Source organism: Tenrec ecaudatus, chromosome 9 (assembly GCF_050624435.1).
Source record: "Tenrec ecaudatus isolate mTenEca1 chromosome 9, mTenEca1.hap1, whole genome shotgun sequence".
NCBI classification, from domain to species: domain Eukaryota; kingdom Metazoa; phylum Chordata; class Mammalia; order Afrosoricida; family Tenrecidae; genus Tenrec; species Tenrec ecaudatus.
The window spans coordinates 122319919-122338540 of NC_134538.1; the positions used below are offsets into that span (position 1 = coordinate 122319919).

Genomic DNA, 18622 nt, shown 5'->3' on the forward strand with positions numbered 1-18622 from the left:
AAACTAAATTGGATCAAGTATGTGAAATTGCTTCCTTGGCCCAAGAAGGTTATGATGCAGAAAGTATATTTTCTTCACAGTTCAGATAAATTGGGCCCCTTGTGGTTCTAAGCTGTTCAGATCTGAAGCAATCTCAAAGCAGTTCTAGAAATGAGTCAAGGCTGGTTGGGTAATCTGTGAGCTTTCCCCTTTCCCTGTAATCGAATCTTTATATTTTAATGAGATTATTATTATTTGTTGTTGTTGTTAAGTGCCATTGAATTGGCTCCTACCCATAGCCACCCTGTACGCAACAGAAGGAAGCACTGCCCTGTCCTGTGCCATCCTCACAGCTGTTCCTGTGCTTGGGCACATTGTTGCAGTCACAATGCCCATCCATCTCATTGCGAGTCTTCCCCTCTCGCACTGCCCTCTACTTTGCCAAGCATGATGCCCATCTCCAGGGACTGGTCTCTCCTGACATGCCCAAAGCCTATAAGACCAAGTCTCACCATCCCTGCTTTGAAGGAGCACACTGGCTGAACTGGCTCCACGACAGATGTGTTGGTTCTTTTGGCAGTCCTGGTACTTTCAAGATTCTTCCTCAGCACCACAATCCAAAGCATCGATTCTTCTTGGGTCTTTTTTCTGTCGTTTCTTTATCTTGTCTAAAATTAAATATAAAACTATCATCTAATTTCAAATTTCCTCTATAACCACTAGGAACTGTTGAAGACACAATTAAATTTGTAGGCAAATCTTTCCATGCTGTGGTTTTAGAGGGGACAAAGGAAGTATAACTGCTTCCATCCGATTTATTTCGCCATGTGTTGCCCTAATGCCAAAATGCTATTCAAAATCCTTATGCCATGTCCAACTTTCACAAGCATATGAGGCCATGGAAAATACCATGGCTTGGCTTAGGCCCATCTCAGTCCTCAAAATAACATCCTTGCTTTTCAATACTCCAGAGGTCTTGTGCGTCAGATTTAGCCAAGGCAATGCATCTTTGGATCTCTGGACTGCTACTTCCATGAGCATTGATTGTGGATCCAGCAAGACAAAATTCTACACAGCTTCAATCTTTTCTTCATTTACCATGGTGTTACCTGAGGATTTGGGTCATCTTTACATTGAGTTGCAATCCATACTTAAGGCTGTAATCCTTGATCTTCAGCAATTGTTTTACGTCCTCCTCACTTTCAGCAAGAAAGGTCTGTCATCTGCATATAAAAGCTTCTTAATAAACCTTCGTTCAATCCTAATTTCAAGGTCCCATTCTTCATATATTCGGCCTCTCTGCTGATATGCTCAGCCTATAGATTGAATAAGTATGGTGAGAGGATACAATCCTGATGCACGCCTTTCCTGATTTTAAACAATGTAGTATTCCCTCCAACTACCTCCTGTACAAGTCGCATATGAGTACAGTGAAGTGTTCTGGAGTTCCCATTCTTCTCAAGCTTATCCATAATGTGTTATGATCCACACAGTCAAATGTCTTTGCATAGTCAATAAAACGTAAGTAAATATCTCTCTGGTATTCTCTGCTTTCAACCAAGAGCCATCCTATGTCACACATGATGTCTCTTGTTCCAGGACTTCTTCTGAATCTGATCTAAGCCTCTGCCAGTTCCTTGTCAATGTACTGCTACAACAACCCTTGTTGAATGATCTGCAGCAAAATTTTACTTGTATATGATATGATATCATAGCATATGATATCAATGACATTGTTTTATAGTTTCAGCATTCTGTTGAGCATTGTTTGGAATGAGTATACCTATGGATCTCTTCAAGTCAGTTGGCCAAGTCGCTGTCTTTCCAATTTTGTGGCAGTGTTTCCAGTGCTTCATCAGCTTGTTGAAACATTTCAGTTGGTACTCCATCAATTCCTGGAGCCTTGTTTTTGGCTAATGCTTTCAGTGCCGCTTGGACTTCTTCCTTCAGCACCATTGATTCTTGTTCCTGAAATGGTGGGGTGCTGACTAGTTCGTTTGGGTACAGTGACTTTGTATAATCCTTTCCAGCTTTTTTTTATGTTTCCTGCTACATCCTGTAAAATCTTTCAATATTTCAAGTCAAGGCTTGAAGTTTTGTTTAGTTCTTTCCATTTAAGATACACTGAGCGTGTTCTTCCTTCTTGGTTTTCTAGGCCTGCGTTATTATAATGCTTTACTTGAGTTCTTGAGCAGGCCTTTGAACTTTTCTCTCCAGTGTTTTACTTCATGATCTCGACTACTTTCTTTAGCTGCTCTGAGGAAGAGCAACTTTCAGGGTCTCACCCGACATCCATTTCTATCTTCTATTTCTTTCCTATCTTAACGATCGTTTGCTTTCTTCATGACTAAGGCATTCTTGATGTCCTCCTACAGCTCAGCAGGTCTTCTGTCATTACTGTTCAATGTTTTTTCAACTGTTTTTGAGATGTTTTTGAAATTCAGGTGGGATAGATTCAAGGTCATATTTTGGCTCTCGTGGACTTGTTTTAATTTTCTTCAGCTTCAACCTGGACTTACATATGAATTTGTGCATGTCTGAACTGGAATCTTAGTAGCAATATTTTTTTTACTTACCCTCCTATATTCTAAATACTAACAACATATAGTGGACTAACACCAGCAATGTGTAAAATGAATAAAAGATTACAATCTGGTGAAAGAAATGCAAGATTAGTCTTACATTAGGAAATCAATGTAATTCATTGCATTCACAGATCAAGGAAATGATTCTATGATAGTCTCAATAGATGCTGTAAGGGTACTTGATAAAAATCAGCAAGCATCTATCACTTTAAGAACCAAACTCAGCAAATGGGGGGGATGTCTTTAATATGTTAAGCAAATGTATCACACACACACACTACAACAAATACTCTCAATGGATTCCCTTTAAGTTCTGGATGCCTTCCATCCTCACACACATAACACTGTTGTAAAAGTGGTATCAGCGTACTAAGACAAGAAGAGACAACAACTGGACAAGGGAAGTGCAACTTTTCTTTTTTCACAAGTATCTAAATAGGAAAGATGAATCTGTTAATATTTTAGGAGGACATGGAAGGTCATCTTCATGATATCACTGAGGAAAGGAGTTCTTAAGTAAGACAACAAAATTGTATTGAAGGAAACATTTTGTTCAAATTTAAAACTTCTGCTCATCAAAAAAATACTATAGAGGATGTGATAAACAAATCAGAGAGTAAGAAAGGAGATTTCTGCAAAAGATTGGCAAGACGTCCCAAAAAAAAATGATGAAACTTTTAGTGAGAGGTGCTAAAAATGATAAAGATTAGTATTCTAAATATATAGCTAACTCTTGTAAATTAGTAAGGAAAATACCGACCGCCCAACAAAAATAAACTAGGTGAAAGAGCTGAACAAGCTCTTCGCACACAAAAAAATGAAATCCAAAATGTTACATAAAAATTCATTAGTTAACTGAGAACATAAATTAAAACCATAGAGATCCATCAAATACCCACCAAACTGTCAAAATACAAAGGTCTGACATGACCAATCTACTGATGAGAATGTAGAGCAGCAAGAGTACTGTCACTTAGAAAGCGTTAGAAACAGGTTAGTGAAACTGAAGCTGTGCAGGTCTAGAAGGCAGCAAGTCCACTCAGGATGACACCTGGAGAAAGTGACGCTCATAGCAACATTGTCTATGACCACATATTCTTCCTGTGTCAAAGTCAGAATCATCCATAGCGCATTTTTTCCCATAGCTCATTTTATGTTACTGTCAGCATCTTTGTTCATTCTGAAACTCTGAGGAATTGTAGAAATTATCTTCATTTTCTTTATTTTTATTTTAATAAATCATTTTATTGGGGGCTCTTGCAGCTTTAATAGCAATCCATACATCATTTGTATTAAGCACATTTGTATATATGTTGCCATCATCATTTTCAAAATATTTTCTTTCTGTTTGAGTCCTTAGTATCCGCTCCTCTTTTTTCCCTCCCTCCCCACCCTAATGGACCTCCGATGAATTATAAACTATTATTGTTTTCATACCTTATACCACCTACTGTCCCCCTTCACCCACATGACTGTTGTTCATGCCCCTAGGGAGGGGGGTGGAATTATACATTGGTCATTGCAGTTGGTTCCCCATTTCTCTCCCTTTACCCCCCACCTCCCTCTACCCTCATGGTATCGCTACTTCGATTGCTGTTCCTGAGGAGTTTCTCTGTCCTGGATTCCATGTGTCCAGAGCTCTTATCTGTACCAGTGTACATGCCCCAGTCTAGCCAGATTTGTAAGATAGAACTGGGTCATGATAGTGAGGGACAGAAAAGTTTAAAGAACTAGAGGAATGTTGTGTCCTCTGTCGGTGCTGTGCTGCCCCCTGTCTGTCTCCTTCTTTCCTTGTGATCTTTCTATGAAGGAATGTCCAATTATCCACAGATGGGCTTTGGACCTCCACTCCAACCCCCATCATTTGCATCAAAATATTTGTCTGTTTGGGGTCTTCTGATCACTGATACTTATCCCATCATAAATTGGTGTGCTACTTTCACGTGGGCGTTGTTACTTCCCTGCTGGATGGCCTCTTGTTTACCTTCAAACCTTTAAGATCCCAGATGCTATATCTTTTAATAGCCAGGCACCATCAGCTTTCTTCTTTTTTTAAATCATTTTATTAGGGGCTCACACAACTCTTATCACAATCCATACATACATCAATTGTGTAAAGCACATTTGTACATTCATTGCCCTCATCATTCTCAAAACATTTGTTCACCACTTAAGCCCCTGACATCAGCTCCTCATTTTCCCCCTCCCTTACCACTCCCCCCTCCCTCATTAACCCTTGATAATTTACAAATTATTGTTTTGTCATATGTTGCACTGTCCAACGTCTCCCTTTACCCACTTCTCTGTTGTCCATTCCCCAGGGAAGAAGCCATATGTAGATCGGCTCCCCCTTTCCAACCCACCCTCCCTCCACCCTCCCGGTATTACCACTCCCACCACTGGTCCTGAAGGGATGATCCGCCCTGGATTCCCTGTGTTTCCAGTTCCTATCTATACCAGTGTACATTCTTTGGTCCAGCCAGATTTGTAAGGTAGAATTGGGATCATGATAGTGTGTTTGGGGGGTGGGGGGGGAAGCATTTAGGAACTAGAGGAAAGTTGTATGTTTCATTGTTGCTACATTGCACCCTGACTGGCTCATCTCCTCCCCACAACCCTTCTGTAAGGGGAAGTCCAATTGCCTACAGATGGGCTTTGGGTCTCCACTCCACACTCCCCCTCATTCACAATGACATGATTTTTTGTTCTGATGATGCCTGATACCTGATCCCTTCGACACCTCGTGATCGCACAGGCTGGTGTGCTTCTTCCGTGTGGGTTTTGTTGCTTCTGAGCTAGATGGCCTCTTGTTTACCTTCAAGCATTTAAGACCCCAGACACCATATCTTTTGATAGCTGGGCACCATCAGCTTTCTTCACCACAGTTGCTTATGCACCCATTTTGACTTCAGCAATTGTGTCAGGAAGGTGAGATAATAGAATGCCATGTTTTTAGAATAAAGTGTTCTTGCATTGAGGCAGTACTTGAGTAGAGACCCAATGCCCGTCTGCTACCTTAATACTTGAGATTTAAATATATATACATAGAGCTATATCCCTATTTTTATATATTAATGTATTTATATATCTGCGTGCCTATTTTTATACCTCTATCAATGTTTTTTGCCTCCTAGTTCTTTCCTCTATTTCTTTTTTACTTTCCTCCTGTCCCACTATCATGTTTGACTTTCCTTAGACTCTCAGTACTTTCTCTCGGCTACATTGCACTTGAGCAAACCCCATCAGGCATTCTATGGCCTCCTCGTCAATGATTTTAGATCTCGTTCCCTTGTCCTTGGGTTTGTTGGGTCCCCTCCCTTTCTCCCACTTCCTCCTCTCCTATGTGCCCCCAGAGCCATCAGCCCCATTATTTTTTCCTTGGGATTGGTTATCCTGACTCTCCTATATGGATAGACATGAGAAAAAGATTAAGAAATAAAAAGGGAAAAAAAGAGAAAGGAAAAAAAAATAGTTCCAGGTCTGTCTGCTGACCCTACTGAATGTTTTCTGATCTGAACTGGTGAAGTGCTCCACCCTGTCCACTGATCCTGAGGTCTATTTTGGGGATTCCTTGGGTACTTCGTTGTTTTGCTTCCCTTGCTGTTCTGCACTTCCTTCATGTTTCACTCTGGTGGGGGGCAGGGGTATCAGACCAGGTACAATTCCCACTCTGTGTCTCCAGTGCTGTCCCCTGTAGGCCTGTGAGTCGGGGGGGTGGGGTACACTGTGTCTCATGGTGGGGCAAGCCCCATGGTCCTCTCTGTGCATTGGGTGCTACCAGCAGGAATGTCATCCTCAAAGCTTGGTACTCCAGGTTGCAGTTCTCTCTCTCTCTCTCTCTCTCTCTCTCTCTCACTCTCTCTCTCTCTCTCTCTCTCATTCTCTCTGTTTACCACCACGTGGACCCGCCACTGTCCCTGGGCTGTGTCTTCAGTGCTGGCCTCTGTAATGCATTCTTCTGGGGAGAGGGTTGAGGTACCTGGGACTGGAGACAGACTGCAGACCTTTCTGTTAGGTCGCTGCTTCATGCCGGTCTGTTGCCCTTGAGGCTTGGCGCCCCACATCTGGTCCTTTCTCCCTTTCCCATGGAGACATGAAAAATATCCTCCCCAGTGTGGGTTAGTGCCCTGTTCCCCCACTACCCACGTCTTCTCTCTCTCTTCCCTCCCCACTTCCCCCTCCTTTTTAGTTGGCTGCCATAAGCATCCCTGGGTTGGATCCGCACCCTAGGAGAGTGCCTGGACCTCGCCCCAGGAATTTATCCACTTGGTGCCTTTTCCCCTGTGCCCCTTGTGCTTTTTAAGCTTACCCCAATGGATTCATGTTATACTTGTCCTTTTGTGCTTGACTTACTTCACTTAGCATAATTTCCTCTAAGTCCTCCCATGTGTCAGTGTACTTCATGTGTTCTCTGCTTTTCAGGAATGCATAGTACTCCATTGTATGTATAGACCAGCATTTTCTAATCCATTTGTTGGTTAATGGAAATTTAGGCTGTTTCCAATTCTTTACAATTGTGAACTATGCTGCGATCAATATTGGAGCGCAGATGTGTGGTCATGGACTGTCTCTTACTTCTTCTGGGTACATGCCCAGTAAGGGGGTTGTTGGGTCATATGGTAGCTCAATTTCCATTTGCTTTAGGTATCTCCATAATGGCTACAAATACCTACAGGACCACCTATGGATAAGGGTTCCTATGTCACCACATCCCCTCCAACACCTGTTGCCTCCTGGTTTGTTTGGTAGTATCTCATTGTTGTTTTAATTTGCATTTCCCTATGGCTAATGATCGGGAACATTTTCTTATATGTTTGTTGGCAATCTGGATTTCTGCCCTTGTGAAGCTTCTGTCAGGTCTTTTGCCCATCTCCTCAATGAGTTATTTTTTATTTTTACTGTAAGCTAGCAGAGTGTTGTAGATTTTAGTAATAATGTCCTTGTCTGATGTGTCATTGCTAAAGGTGGTTTCCCAATCTGGGGACTCTCTTATTGCTCTCTTGGTGAATTATTTAGATGTAAACATGTGTTTTATCTTCCGTATGTCCCATTTGTCAATTTGTGCTTCCCCTATGTTTATGTACTTCCCTTTTCCAAAAGCCTATGTATTCCCTGTGCCAAGCTTTTTACGTTTGTCCCGATTGATGGCTTTAATGGTTTGGGAGTATACCACAAGGTCTGTGACCCACCTTGAGTTTATTCTTGTGCATGGTAGAGATAAGGGTCTTGCTTCAATTTTCTGCAGGTTGATATTAATTTTTTCCAGCACCACTTGTTGAAGAGCACATCCGCTTCCCATTTGAAACTTTGGGGCCCTTATCAAAGATCTGTTGTCTTTATGCTGATGATTTCATTTCTGGGTGTTCAGTTCTTTTCCACTGTCTGAATATCTGTCGTTACACAAGTTCCACACTGTTTTGATCACTGTAGCTGTATAGTAAGTGCCAAAGTCAGGTAAAGCAAGCCCTCTGACTGCGTCCTTCTTCTCGAGGAGCTCTCTGCTAATCTGGGCTTTTTCCTACTCCATATGAAGGTGGCAGTCAAATTTTCCAATTCTGTGAAGAAGAATGTTGGTCTTTGTATTGGGATAGCATTAAACTTGTATAGTGCCTTGGGGGGGGCTGACATTTTAACTATATTAAATCTTCTGCTCCATGAACGTGGAATATCCTTTCATTTATGGAGGTCACCCTTGGATTCTTGTAATAGTGTTCTGTAGTTCTCCTTGTACAAAGATTTTGGTTTTTTGGTTAGGTATATCCCTAGATATTTCACTTTGCACTTGGTTACTGTGAAGGGTACCATCTTTTTTATCTCCTCTTCCATGGACTCGCCCAATGCATATAGCAGTCCAGTAGACTTCTGTTTGTTGATCTTGTATCCTGACATTCTGTCATGTTCCTCTATTGCTTCCAGTACTCCTCATGTGGAGCTTTTGGGATTTTCCATACATAAAAATCATAACATCTGTGAATAATGATAATTTCACCTCTTCTTCCCCCAGACGAATACCTTTGATGTCTTTCCTTTGCCTTATGTTCATAGTTAGGACCTCCAATACGATGCTAAATAGAAGTGGAGACAAGAGACATCTTATCTGGTCCCCCTTTTTCAGTGGGATTGTTTTTGTCTTTCCCCCATTGACTACTACATTGGCTGTTGGCTTTTCATAAAAAGCTTGCATTATATTGAGGAATTTTCCTTCCATTCCTATCTTCTTGGGTGTCTTAAACAGGAATGGGTGTTGGATGTCACCTAATACTTTTTATGCATCTATTGATTTATCCTTTTTTGTATCAATGTGCCAAATAATGCTGATGGACTTTCAGATATTGAACCATCCCTGCATCCCTGGAATGAATCCCACTTGGTCATGGTGAATTATTTGTTTTTATAAACTTTTATATTCTATTGGCCAGTAGTTAAGGATTTTTACATTGATGTTCCTTAGAGATATCGGTCTGTAGTTCTCAATTCTTGTGGGAACTTTGTCCCCTTTAGGTGTCAGTGTCATGCTGGCTTCATAGAAAGAGATTGGGAGTTTGCCACCTTTTTCTATGCTCTCAAAGAGTTTGTGTAGGATTGGGATCAGATCTTCCCTAAATGCTTGGTAGAATTCTCCTGTGAAGTCATCTGGCCTGGGGAATTTTTTTAGTTGACATTACCTTCATAACCTTGTCTATTTCCTTTATTGCTATGGGTCTGTTGAGTTGCTTGATGTCCATATAGGATAGTCCAGGGAGGGGTTGTTTTTCCAAGTATTTTTCCATGCCTTCCAAGTTGTTGAATTCATTTGAGTACAGGGCTACATTCTGTGTAATGAGTCTTTTAATTTCATTAGGGTCCATTGTAATTTCCCTTGTTTCATCCCTCATCCTGACTATTGATATTTGTTCTTTTCTTTCTTTGGTTGGGTTTGCTAGTGGTCTATCAATATTGTTAATCCATTCAAAGAACCAGCTTTTTTGCTGCATGATTTTTTGCATTCTTTTCTGGTTTTCCCACTCGTTTATTTCTGCCCTATTTTTATTGTTTCTTTTCTTTTGCTATTCATAGGATTGCCCTGTTGACTCCACTCTGATTGCTGGAGGTTTTGTGTCAACGTATCAATCATTAGTCTCTCCTCCTTTTTCGAGTGTGTATTTATTGTCATCAAGCTTCCTCTGATAACTGTCGTTGTTGGATCCCAAAGGTTTGGGTACAACATGTCATTCTCATTGGTGTCTAGAAACGTCCTGATTTCATCTCTGATCTGGATCAATACCCACTCATTTTGCAGTGGAAAGTTATTTGTCCTCCAATTGTTTGCCCTTGTTTTCTTAATCCTCCTTTTGTTGATTTCCAGCCTTAAACATAGTGGTCTGATAGGGAAGTCTGAGTGACTTCTATGTGCTTGAATTTACATAGGCTCCACTGTGTTCCAGCATTTGATCTATCTTCAAATATGTGCCATGTGAGGAGCTTGAAAAAAAAGTGATTTTTTTTTGCACTTTGTTGGAGAGCTCTGAAATGTCTGTCAGGTCAAATTGCCTAACTATAGAGTTTAGTTCTGTAGCTTCCTTATTGAGCTTCTTTAACTGTGATCTATCTTTCTCAGAGAAGAGTGTATTAAAGTTACCTACTATGATTGTTTAGACTGTGATTTATGTTTTCATCTTTTGGAGTGTTTGGCAAATTCTTCGCAGGTCCCTTGTTGTGTGCATAAATGTCTATTATGCTCACTGGTTCTTGGTCTACTGATCCCTTGGAAATTCTCTTCATATTCAGTACATTTTACCCACTATATTTTTGTCCATGTATACATGGAAAAGGAAACTCTTCTCCTGTTCTAAGTAAATTATCCCAAGGTTAATTGATATTTCAATCCTAATTCACTTTTTTTTCCAAAAAAAGTGGCATGTTATGATAATTTTGAAAACTTTACCTTTACTATCCACTTTCCAAATTTATTTTTCCTTGTGCTATTTCTAACCAGGCTTTGAGTAGTCTTTGAGATTTTACTTCCCTTTCCAAATTTCTAAAATTGAGAAAGCACTCCAATCCAAAGTTTATATATAAAATAATTTTGATCCCACTTAGAAATAAAACTAAAATTGATCTTAACTAATTTTGCAACAAAACTTCTCTGGATCTGATACATGGCTATATGTAGTAGTTTCTGCTCATTTCACTTAGTGTGAAATTGATATATTCCACGCAGAAATATTATATATTCAACATGCTGCCCATCCACAAATGGATGTTATAGATAAAAGTAGTACACACTTCAAAATTATGGAAACATGATGAAATCGAGAAAATACGTACATTTACCAAGAGTTTTCCTTTGTTCAGAGACTTAACCAAGAATAAGAATACAAGTGAAAAAATGGCATATCCACAAGCACATACTCTTACCTAAAGAAGGTCTTGACTAAATTTCCTGTATAAAAGTTACATGCTTTTGTCATCAACTCTGGAGTCATCTGAAAATGAATAATAAATGAAATAACAAATGTGAGGCATAAGTGAGATGCACACGGTAACTCCAAATGAAACTCAAGTAATTGAGAAGCTATTTCCTCGGGAGAGGGGAACTGGAATGGATGAGAGCCAGGAACAATGAGCAGGAAGGATTATGTACTGTGTAAGTTTGGGTTTTTTAGTTTTTTTTATCAGTGGCAAGAAAAGATTTGAAAAAGAAGAAGTTGTGAAATTCTAAGAAACACTGGCTACATCACAACCAAATATAATATCTATGCCTTGTTTGGTTTTTTTGACTCAATCCAAGTCTTAAACAAAAGGGCATCTTGGGGATGATTGGAGAAATCTGAGCAGATAGCAGGTGATATTTAAACATTATTGCTAATTATGTTATCTAAGAAAATGACATTTTTTAAATTGTCAAGAGTTTGAGATGCATACTGAATCATTTCCAGGTAAAATAGCACAATGGCTAGGATTAGTTTGCTAACATTCTGGTAAAAAAAAATGGTGGAGAGGAAAATAGGTGAGCAAGATTGGCAAACTGTGAATTTTTAGATGATGGCAGTGAATGACTATAGAAGTCTCTCCACTTTGGGGTGGTTTGAATTGTTCCATCATAAAAATCTTTTTAATGCTGGACTTTTCTTTTCTTCCCATAATTAATATGTTCATCTGGAAATGCCATTTCCTAATAGATGAGAATCAAGGCTGTGGAGTGCCCTGCTTCCCCATGGACAACTAATCCTTTCATGCTGGAGCACACTGCTGAGCAGTCTTTCTGCCTCCTGTGGTGAGGGCAGTCCTACTTTTCTGGACCTGTATGGCTTACTCACTGCTCCCTGCGCTGATCCTTCTCTGCTTCCAGACAGAACCTGGCACATATTTCTGTTTTGTAAGTAGGCCTCTGCAGGCAGTCCTCACTTTGTATGGCAGTCAGTACCATAAAAATGACCATGCAAGCTGGAACTGCGAAAATCAGTCTCTAATAATCAACGGGGGAAATGACAGTGGTTCTGGAACTCTCCTACTGGAGGTTACAACCCTACAGAAATATGGAGATGGGGGAGTAAGGCTCTTATTTATTTAGTATCATGTCATTTAAATTTTTAGAAAGATTGAGAATTGAGGTGTTTTATTTCTTCACAAATAATATTTTTCTCTGAGTGTAAATCCCACTGCCATTGAGTCGATTCCAACTCACAGTGATCTACAGAGTAGAACTATCCCTGTGAGTTTCTGAGACTCTAAACTTGATGGGAGCAGACAGTCTCATCTGTTTCTCAAAGAGCAGATGGTAGGTTCAAACTGAAAACCTTGCAATTAGTAGTTTTATACCTTGTAGTTCAAGGAATAAAGGAGAAATCCACTAAACTAGGTCCAACCAAAGTGGGTGTCGATGAAGAATTTTGAAAGCACGATGGACTGCCCAAAGAACAGCCACAGGCACACGCCATAATGCAGGTCAAGTACGAGTCTGCCTTGAAAGAAGCACAGCCAGTATCATCCTTAGAAGCAAGAAGGGCAAGATTCATCTTACGTACTTTGGACATCTTACTGGGACAGACAATGCCCTGGAGCAAGAATCGTGCTTAGTAAAGTAGGGCAATGAAAAAGAGGAAGACCCTTGATGAGGTAGCTTGACACCGAAGTTGCGACAGTGGGCTCAGACATAACAGCAACTGTGAGCATTGCACGGGATCAGGAAGTGGTTCGCTCTGTTTTACAGAGGGTCGCTAAGATTTGGAACCAACTTGATGGCCCCTAAAAACCACCCCCACCCCTACCACCACCTAAGCTGAGCCCTCAAACTAAGCAACCATAGAGTACTCCTTGTTGCTTTTGAGTAATCCAATTTAGTTTCTGTTCATTTCCATCCATTTCATTTAGGTTCTCTTTCATGTTCTGACTTATGACACGGGGTAGACATCTTGTCTGTGCCTTCCAAGTTGGCATACTCCTTTGTAGGTTTGGGTGAGCTCCCAACATTTCCCTCTGTCCTTTCAATGCTATGAGATGTATTTGAGAATCTATTCAAACACACACACACATAGGTTTGACCTGGATATGAAATCTCTTAGAAATTCCTTGCAATTTTAAGAAGATTCCCTACAGGCTTCCAGCTAGGCTTTGGAGACAACCTGACATTATATTTTACAAAATTTCATTTTAAATGTTGACAGTGAAGTTTATCCCTCTAGATCAATGACTTTTAAAACTTTCAGCATCTTCACTAATGGTTTTAGATTTTTTCACCCCAGGTGAAGTCTTACTCAAAGAACTAGTCTAGAGGATCAGTCTTAGGAAGGAGGATCCAGAGTCCCATTCTATAGGACTTTGCCTGAGCTCCTGAGGTTGCCCCAAGTATCTCCAAGAACATACTTGTGGTAGATCAATGATCTGGAGTCGGTCAAGTATAGTTAAGACAGCCACATGTCATGATGCAGATCAAATAAAATACTAAAACATGAGAAGACTTCCCAGTGTACTGACCATGCCAGGCTTGACAACCTAGCCCACTGTTTCTCTCTGCTGCACTGCCCTCATTAGGACCAGTGTTCTTCTTCCTTCACCCTTCTACATCGATGCTTCAAAGTGGTTGGAGCTCCTTGTTCCCATCTTGACGATGGCTTGGACTCTCTTTTTCTAATGGCCAACCTCACTAGCCATTCCCAAGCACCAGAGGCTTGCACAAACAACCAGCCGTGGGACCTGGAATTAACCCTCAGCATTCCAGCTGCACCTAATTCATTCAGACACTTATTTCCTCACATCTTCACTCCCGTCATGGTTTTGCTATTTGATCTTCTCTTGTGCACACAGAAAGGAGCCCTGTGGCTTATTGGGTTAAGTGTTTGGCTGCTAACTGCAAAGTCAGCAGTTTGAAAGCCCCAGCAACTTCTCAGGAAAAAGACGAGGCTTTCTACAGCTCTAAAGATAGGTATGTCGTCTTGGAAACCCACGGGGTTAGTTCTACGCTGTCCTAGAGGGTTGCTGAGAATCCGAATTGATTGACTCAGTGGCCCTGAGTGTGGTTTGGGGATCTCCAGTCTCGGTTCTAAAGGCCTTCCGATCTTGAACCCCTGCTTTGTGCTGTGGAAGGAGGCCTGTCCTGGTGTCAGCAAGCCATGGATTGCTAACCGCTAAGGGTGCTCAAACGCACCGGCAGGGGGAAAGATGAGACGGGCTGTTCCTGCAATGACTGTCAGCCTTGACAACACTGTGGGCAATTCTTCTCTGTCTTATCAGGTTTCTCCAAGTCAGAATCAACCGAGGGCAGTGGGTTTGGTTTGGGGGGTTGTCCTCTTTACAGGATCAAAACCTGATGGTGGAGTCAGCTGTTCCTTTCAGTAACGACAAGGTCTTGATTTCAAGTTTGATATCATTATGATTCTCTGTATCCTAATCTTAGGGCGGGGGAGAAGGCAGGGGAAGTAAAACAGAAGGAAACAGATTTAAAAGAAAATAAGAATCCTCCCTTAAGGTTTTTCTTAATGATATTTCTATCATTATAAAGATGCATGAGCTGAGAGGAGGAAAAGAAGAAACAAAAGAGGGAAAGGAGACGTTTAACGAGAGATTTCATCAGAAAGAGGAAGAACAACACATGTCCAGACACCACTTGCAAAACTGGAGAGGTAACGAGACAGAGAGAGAGAATGTGTGTGTGTGTGTGTGTGTGTGTGTGTGTGTGCGCGTGTTTCCTTAACAGTCTGATCTCACAGTGCCTGTAAATCCCAAAACTTTCATACTTTCATCAAAGCCTAGTTGGGATCCTTGGTTACTAATACTGACCAGCTGATCATCCAGTCCAAAAAGCTGTTCCAAGTAAGTTTCAGACAATCTTCGAATTGATGGTTTCACTGCCGGGTCAATGAACATATCCCTTTAATAAAACCAAAAGATACCCTCAAAAATTCATTTAATCTCATGAGATTTCATTCCACAGTAGCTTTATCCTTAAGAATCTCTACCAGTGTTCTGGTAGGTGGAATGTAAGGGAGAGGAGAGAAGACCCAGGGCCCCTTTGAAGAAGTATTTCAGGATCACCAGGAAGACTTGCTCAAACTGTTCCCCAACATTTGTTGATGCTCCCTCAAGGAAAGTGCACCAGTGTTCCTTGCTACCCACTGGAAACAGATGGCCAGCAAATGCCTGTAACTGATGAGGGTGTACCACATCTCTCAAGCTGAGAACCAGTGCATGCATGCGTGCCTGTGGGGCTTAAAAGCTTCTAGGGAGATTTAGTCTTCCAGGGCCTCACTGAAAAATGACTGATAATGTTTGGGTGCAACTTCCAGTTCCCTGCCCCCAAATCTCTTTTGTATGTTGAAATTTCAATCTGCTCCTTTAATCCAGTTTCTTTTCATTTTACATAAGCACTCATCATGTACTGAAGAAACCTTTAATAACATTGTTTGGAAGACTTTCAGAACATCCACTTGGTGGATACTCCCCCTGAAGTTTTTAGCCAGTTGCCAGTTCGTGCATCTTTGTTTCAATTCCTTCTTTTTAACAATAAAAATATTATCGCTGTGATTTTTTAAAAGCCTATGGGGCTTTTTTCAACAATTGATGATTAGAGGCATTTATTGGCAAAACTTCATTTTGTGACATACAATGATATACACTGAATGCTTTTTATCTTCAAAATGAAGTGTTTACCTAACATGAATCAGAACTCTACATACCAAAAAATTCTTTCAAGTCCGCTTTCAATTATATGTTTGATCATTTCTTCTAAATAGCTCAGTGGATCCTCAGGACAAGAAGCAAGTAGACCACATAACAGTGCCTTGAGAGAGAGAAAAAGAATGGAATAAATGCTTCTGAATTTGTCTGTTCCCAGTAAGCAGCAGATGGCCCTCCCTTCATACAATTAAAAAGTCAACTACCGTCACAGCTTCAAAATAAGCATATTTTATAGATACTCCTCTGTATTTATTTCCCCCTGAATAGTTTGCTAAAATCAAATCAAAATGCAGTTTACCTTTCCCTGTAAACAAATATTCATTCATCATAAATGATGCTGTAAAGTTTGCCAAGAAAGTGACTGGACAGTGCGCTGAACAAATTAATAGTGCATTTGAGAACATAGTTGGGATGCTTTTGATCACAGCAGTTTCCACCTTTTTAAAATGCAAGAGGCTTTCTGCTCCTGGATCAAGGTTTCCACTGCAGAGACACTCCCCACCCCCTGCCCCCCTGCCCAGGCCACAGGACACTCACCACTTCAGCTCTTCTTTCTTCTTTCATCTCATCTGCTCTGGGATCGACTTTCTCTTCAGATTACTGGATGGTGAAATTGACCAATTCCTTTACTTGAATGGTCGCACCACCACAAGGCTGCCATGCACCTTATTTGTGTTATTAGCAAGTTGCCCAATCCCCTTGGTGGGCCACAGTGTCTTATTTGCATCGCCCCACCCATTCGTTCTGTGGGCGTTATGGGATCATGGCAAGACAGGCCATATAAAACTGATCATCGCACTTTGAATGCCTACACTCTCTTGTTTACTTATCCTCATTTCAACTCAAATCCTTATTCTTCTTTAAACTGTTTTCTGACACTCAGCCATCACTAATCTGTCTAGCCAATCTCTCCACAGTCTTCTCATGAATCACTGATTAATGTAGCCAAGCTGTCGTGCTCATTCTCCTAGGCTTGGGGCTTGCTGAGGCCACTATCAAGGCCTTCATCACCCTCTCTGTGCCCGCAGTCCGTTGATACAAAGAGAACTCCCTACAAAGTCTGAGTATGTTGAGCAAACATTACGGAGTGCCAACTAATGCCATTCTGTGCTGGCACCTGGAAACACAGCAATGTAGAACAAAACTCCTTGTCCTCAAGGAGCGTATATCCCAACAGGTAGAGCTGGACAATACATAGGAAAAATAACTCAGAGCACAGAAAAGCACAACAATGAGAAGAGAAGTAGGAAGGGGGTAGGTCATTTGCGTAGGTTGGGTGGTCTGGCAAGACCTCTCAATACAAGTGGCCCACAAGTCTCACCCTCAAGGAGAAAGTAGATGATTGTGTTAGTCCGGGTGGACTAGAGAAACAAATTCATAGACACTCATGTGTTTCAGAGAGAAGTTTATACACAAGAGCAATTGAATATTGAGGAAACATCTCAACCCAGTCCGGATCAAGTCCATAAGTCCAATATTAGCCCATATGTCCAATACCATTCTATAAAGTCCTCTTCAGACTCACAAAACACATGCAATGATGCCAAATACAGGAAGATCACAGGCCCGTGGGTGGAAAGTCCTGTGGATGCAGTCGTGGTGTAAGCATCTCAGAGCTGACATGGGTCTCCTTGTGGCTCTTCCAACTCCAGGGCTCTAGCATAGCTCCATGTGTCTTGTCGGGAGGAATAAAAAGCAGAGAGAGTTTCTGTGTATCCCGCCACCAGAGAGCTGTCTATCTCCATGGTCCCTCCAAATGAGGCCAACAAGCTGTGACCTGATTGCCAAGCCAGACTCCACCCTTTTGCAAGTTGACAGGAGATTAACTATAACAATGATGTTCTCTTATGAGAAAACAATATGAATTTCATTGCCAGATGTGTTAGTCTGGGTAGACTAGAGAAACAAATCCATGGACACACATATGTGTATAAGAAAGTGTTTTATATACAAGAGGAATTGAACACTGAGAAAGGATCCCAGCCCAGTCCAGTCCAAGTCCATAAGTCTGATACTAGTCCACATGTCTGACACCTATCTATAAAGTCCTCTTCAGACTCATAAAACACATGCAATGATGCCAAATGCAGGATGATCACAGGACAGTGGGTAGAAAGTCTTTGGATCCAGTGGCGTTGTAAGCATCTCGGCGCTGGCACGGGTCTCCATATGGCTTCTCCGGCTCCGAGGTCTGGTTGCATCAGGGTAGGTCCATGTGGCTTCTCCAGCTCAGGGCACTAGCATAGTTCCATGTGTCTTGTCAGCTGCAACATCTCCCAGGGAGTGGCAGAGACAGAGAGAGAGAGAGAGAGAGAGAGGTGGGTGGGAGAGAGAAGGGTCTCCCGCTTCCAAGGAGGGAAAATCAGGTTTTCCCAGAATTCTCAAGAGAAGGTCACCCCCACACAGAGGCCTCATTGGCTATGATCTAATTGACTGGCTAGGGTGTACAGCCCAGAGCCAGGGAGGCCTGGATTCTTTGTTGGGATTCACTTATTCCATATAGGGCACTGGGTTCATTTATTTTATTGTGTGCATTGGTAAAATTGCATTATGTGTGCATTGCATATTCTTTTTTTTTTGCTGATTAGTATTACATTAAACAGACCCATTAATCACTGATTAAGGAACACTGGTGATCCCTTAGCTACAAAGTTGGTGCTGGGTGGAAGTGGACAATTTGAACCATGCACGGAGCCCAAGTGAGAAAACACCTGGCAATCACTCCAGTAAAGAAAACAGCCTTGGAGAGATTTGGGACCATTCTTCTCTTCCATACAGGTCAGATATGACTCAATGTCATACAACAACAAGAATCTAACATTGATGAAAATTTCCACAACAACAGGAGTCTATCATTGATGGAAATGTCCATTGTTTTCTAGTTACGACCCTTTCAACAAAAC

General features: G+C 41.3%; 1 protein-coding gene across 1 annotated transcript in view; it reads right to left on the reverse strand.

Moving 5' to 3' along the window:
• Positions 1 to 18622, reverse strand: part of FBXL13 (F-box and leucine rich repeat protein 13) — a 245272-nt gene that overhangs the window by 202457 nt on the left and 24193 nt on the right. The window contains exons 2-4 of the mRNA XM_075557360.1: positions 15719 to 15822; positions 14823 to 14913; positions 10962 to 11029 (exon numbers count right to left, since the gene is read on the reverse strand). Of these exons, the coding sequence (XP_075413475.1) occupies positions 10962 to 11029; positions 14823 to 14913; positions 15719 to 15822 (263 nt within the window). The remainder of the gene's footprint in view (positions 1 to 10961; positions 11030 to 14822; positions 14914 to 15718; positions 15823 to 18622) is intronic.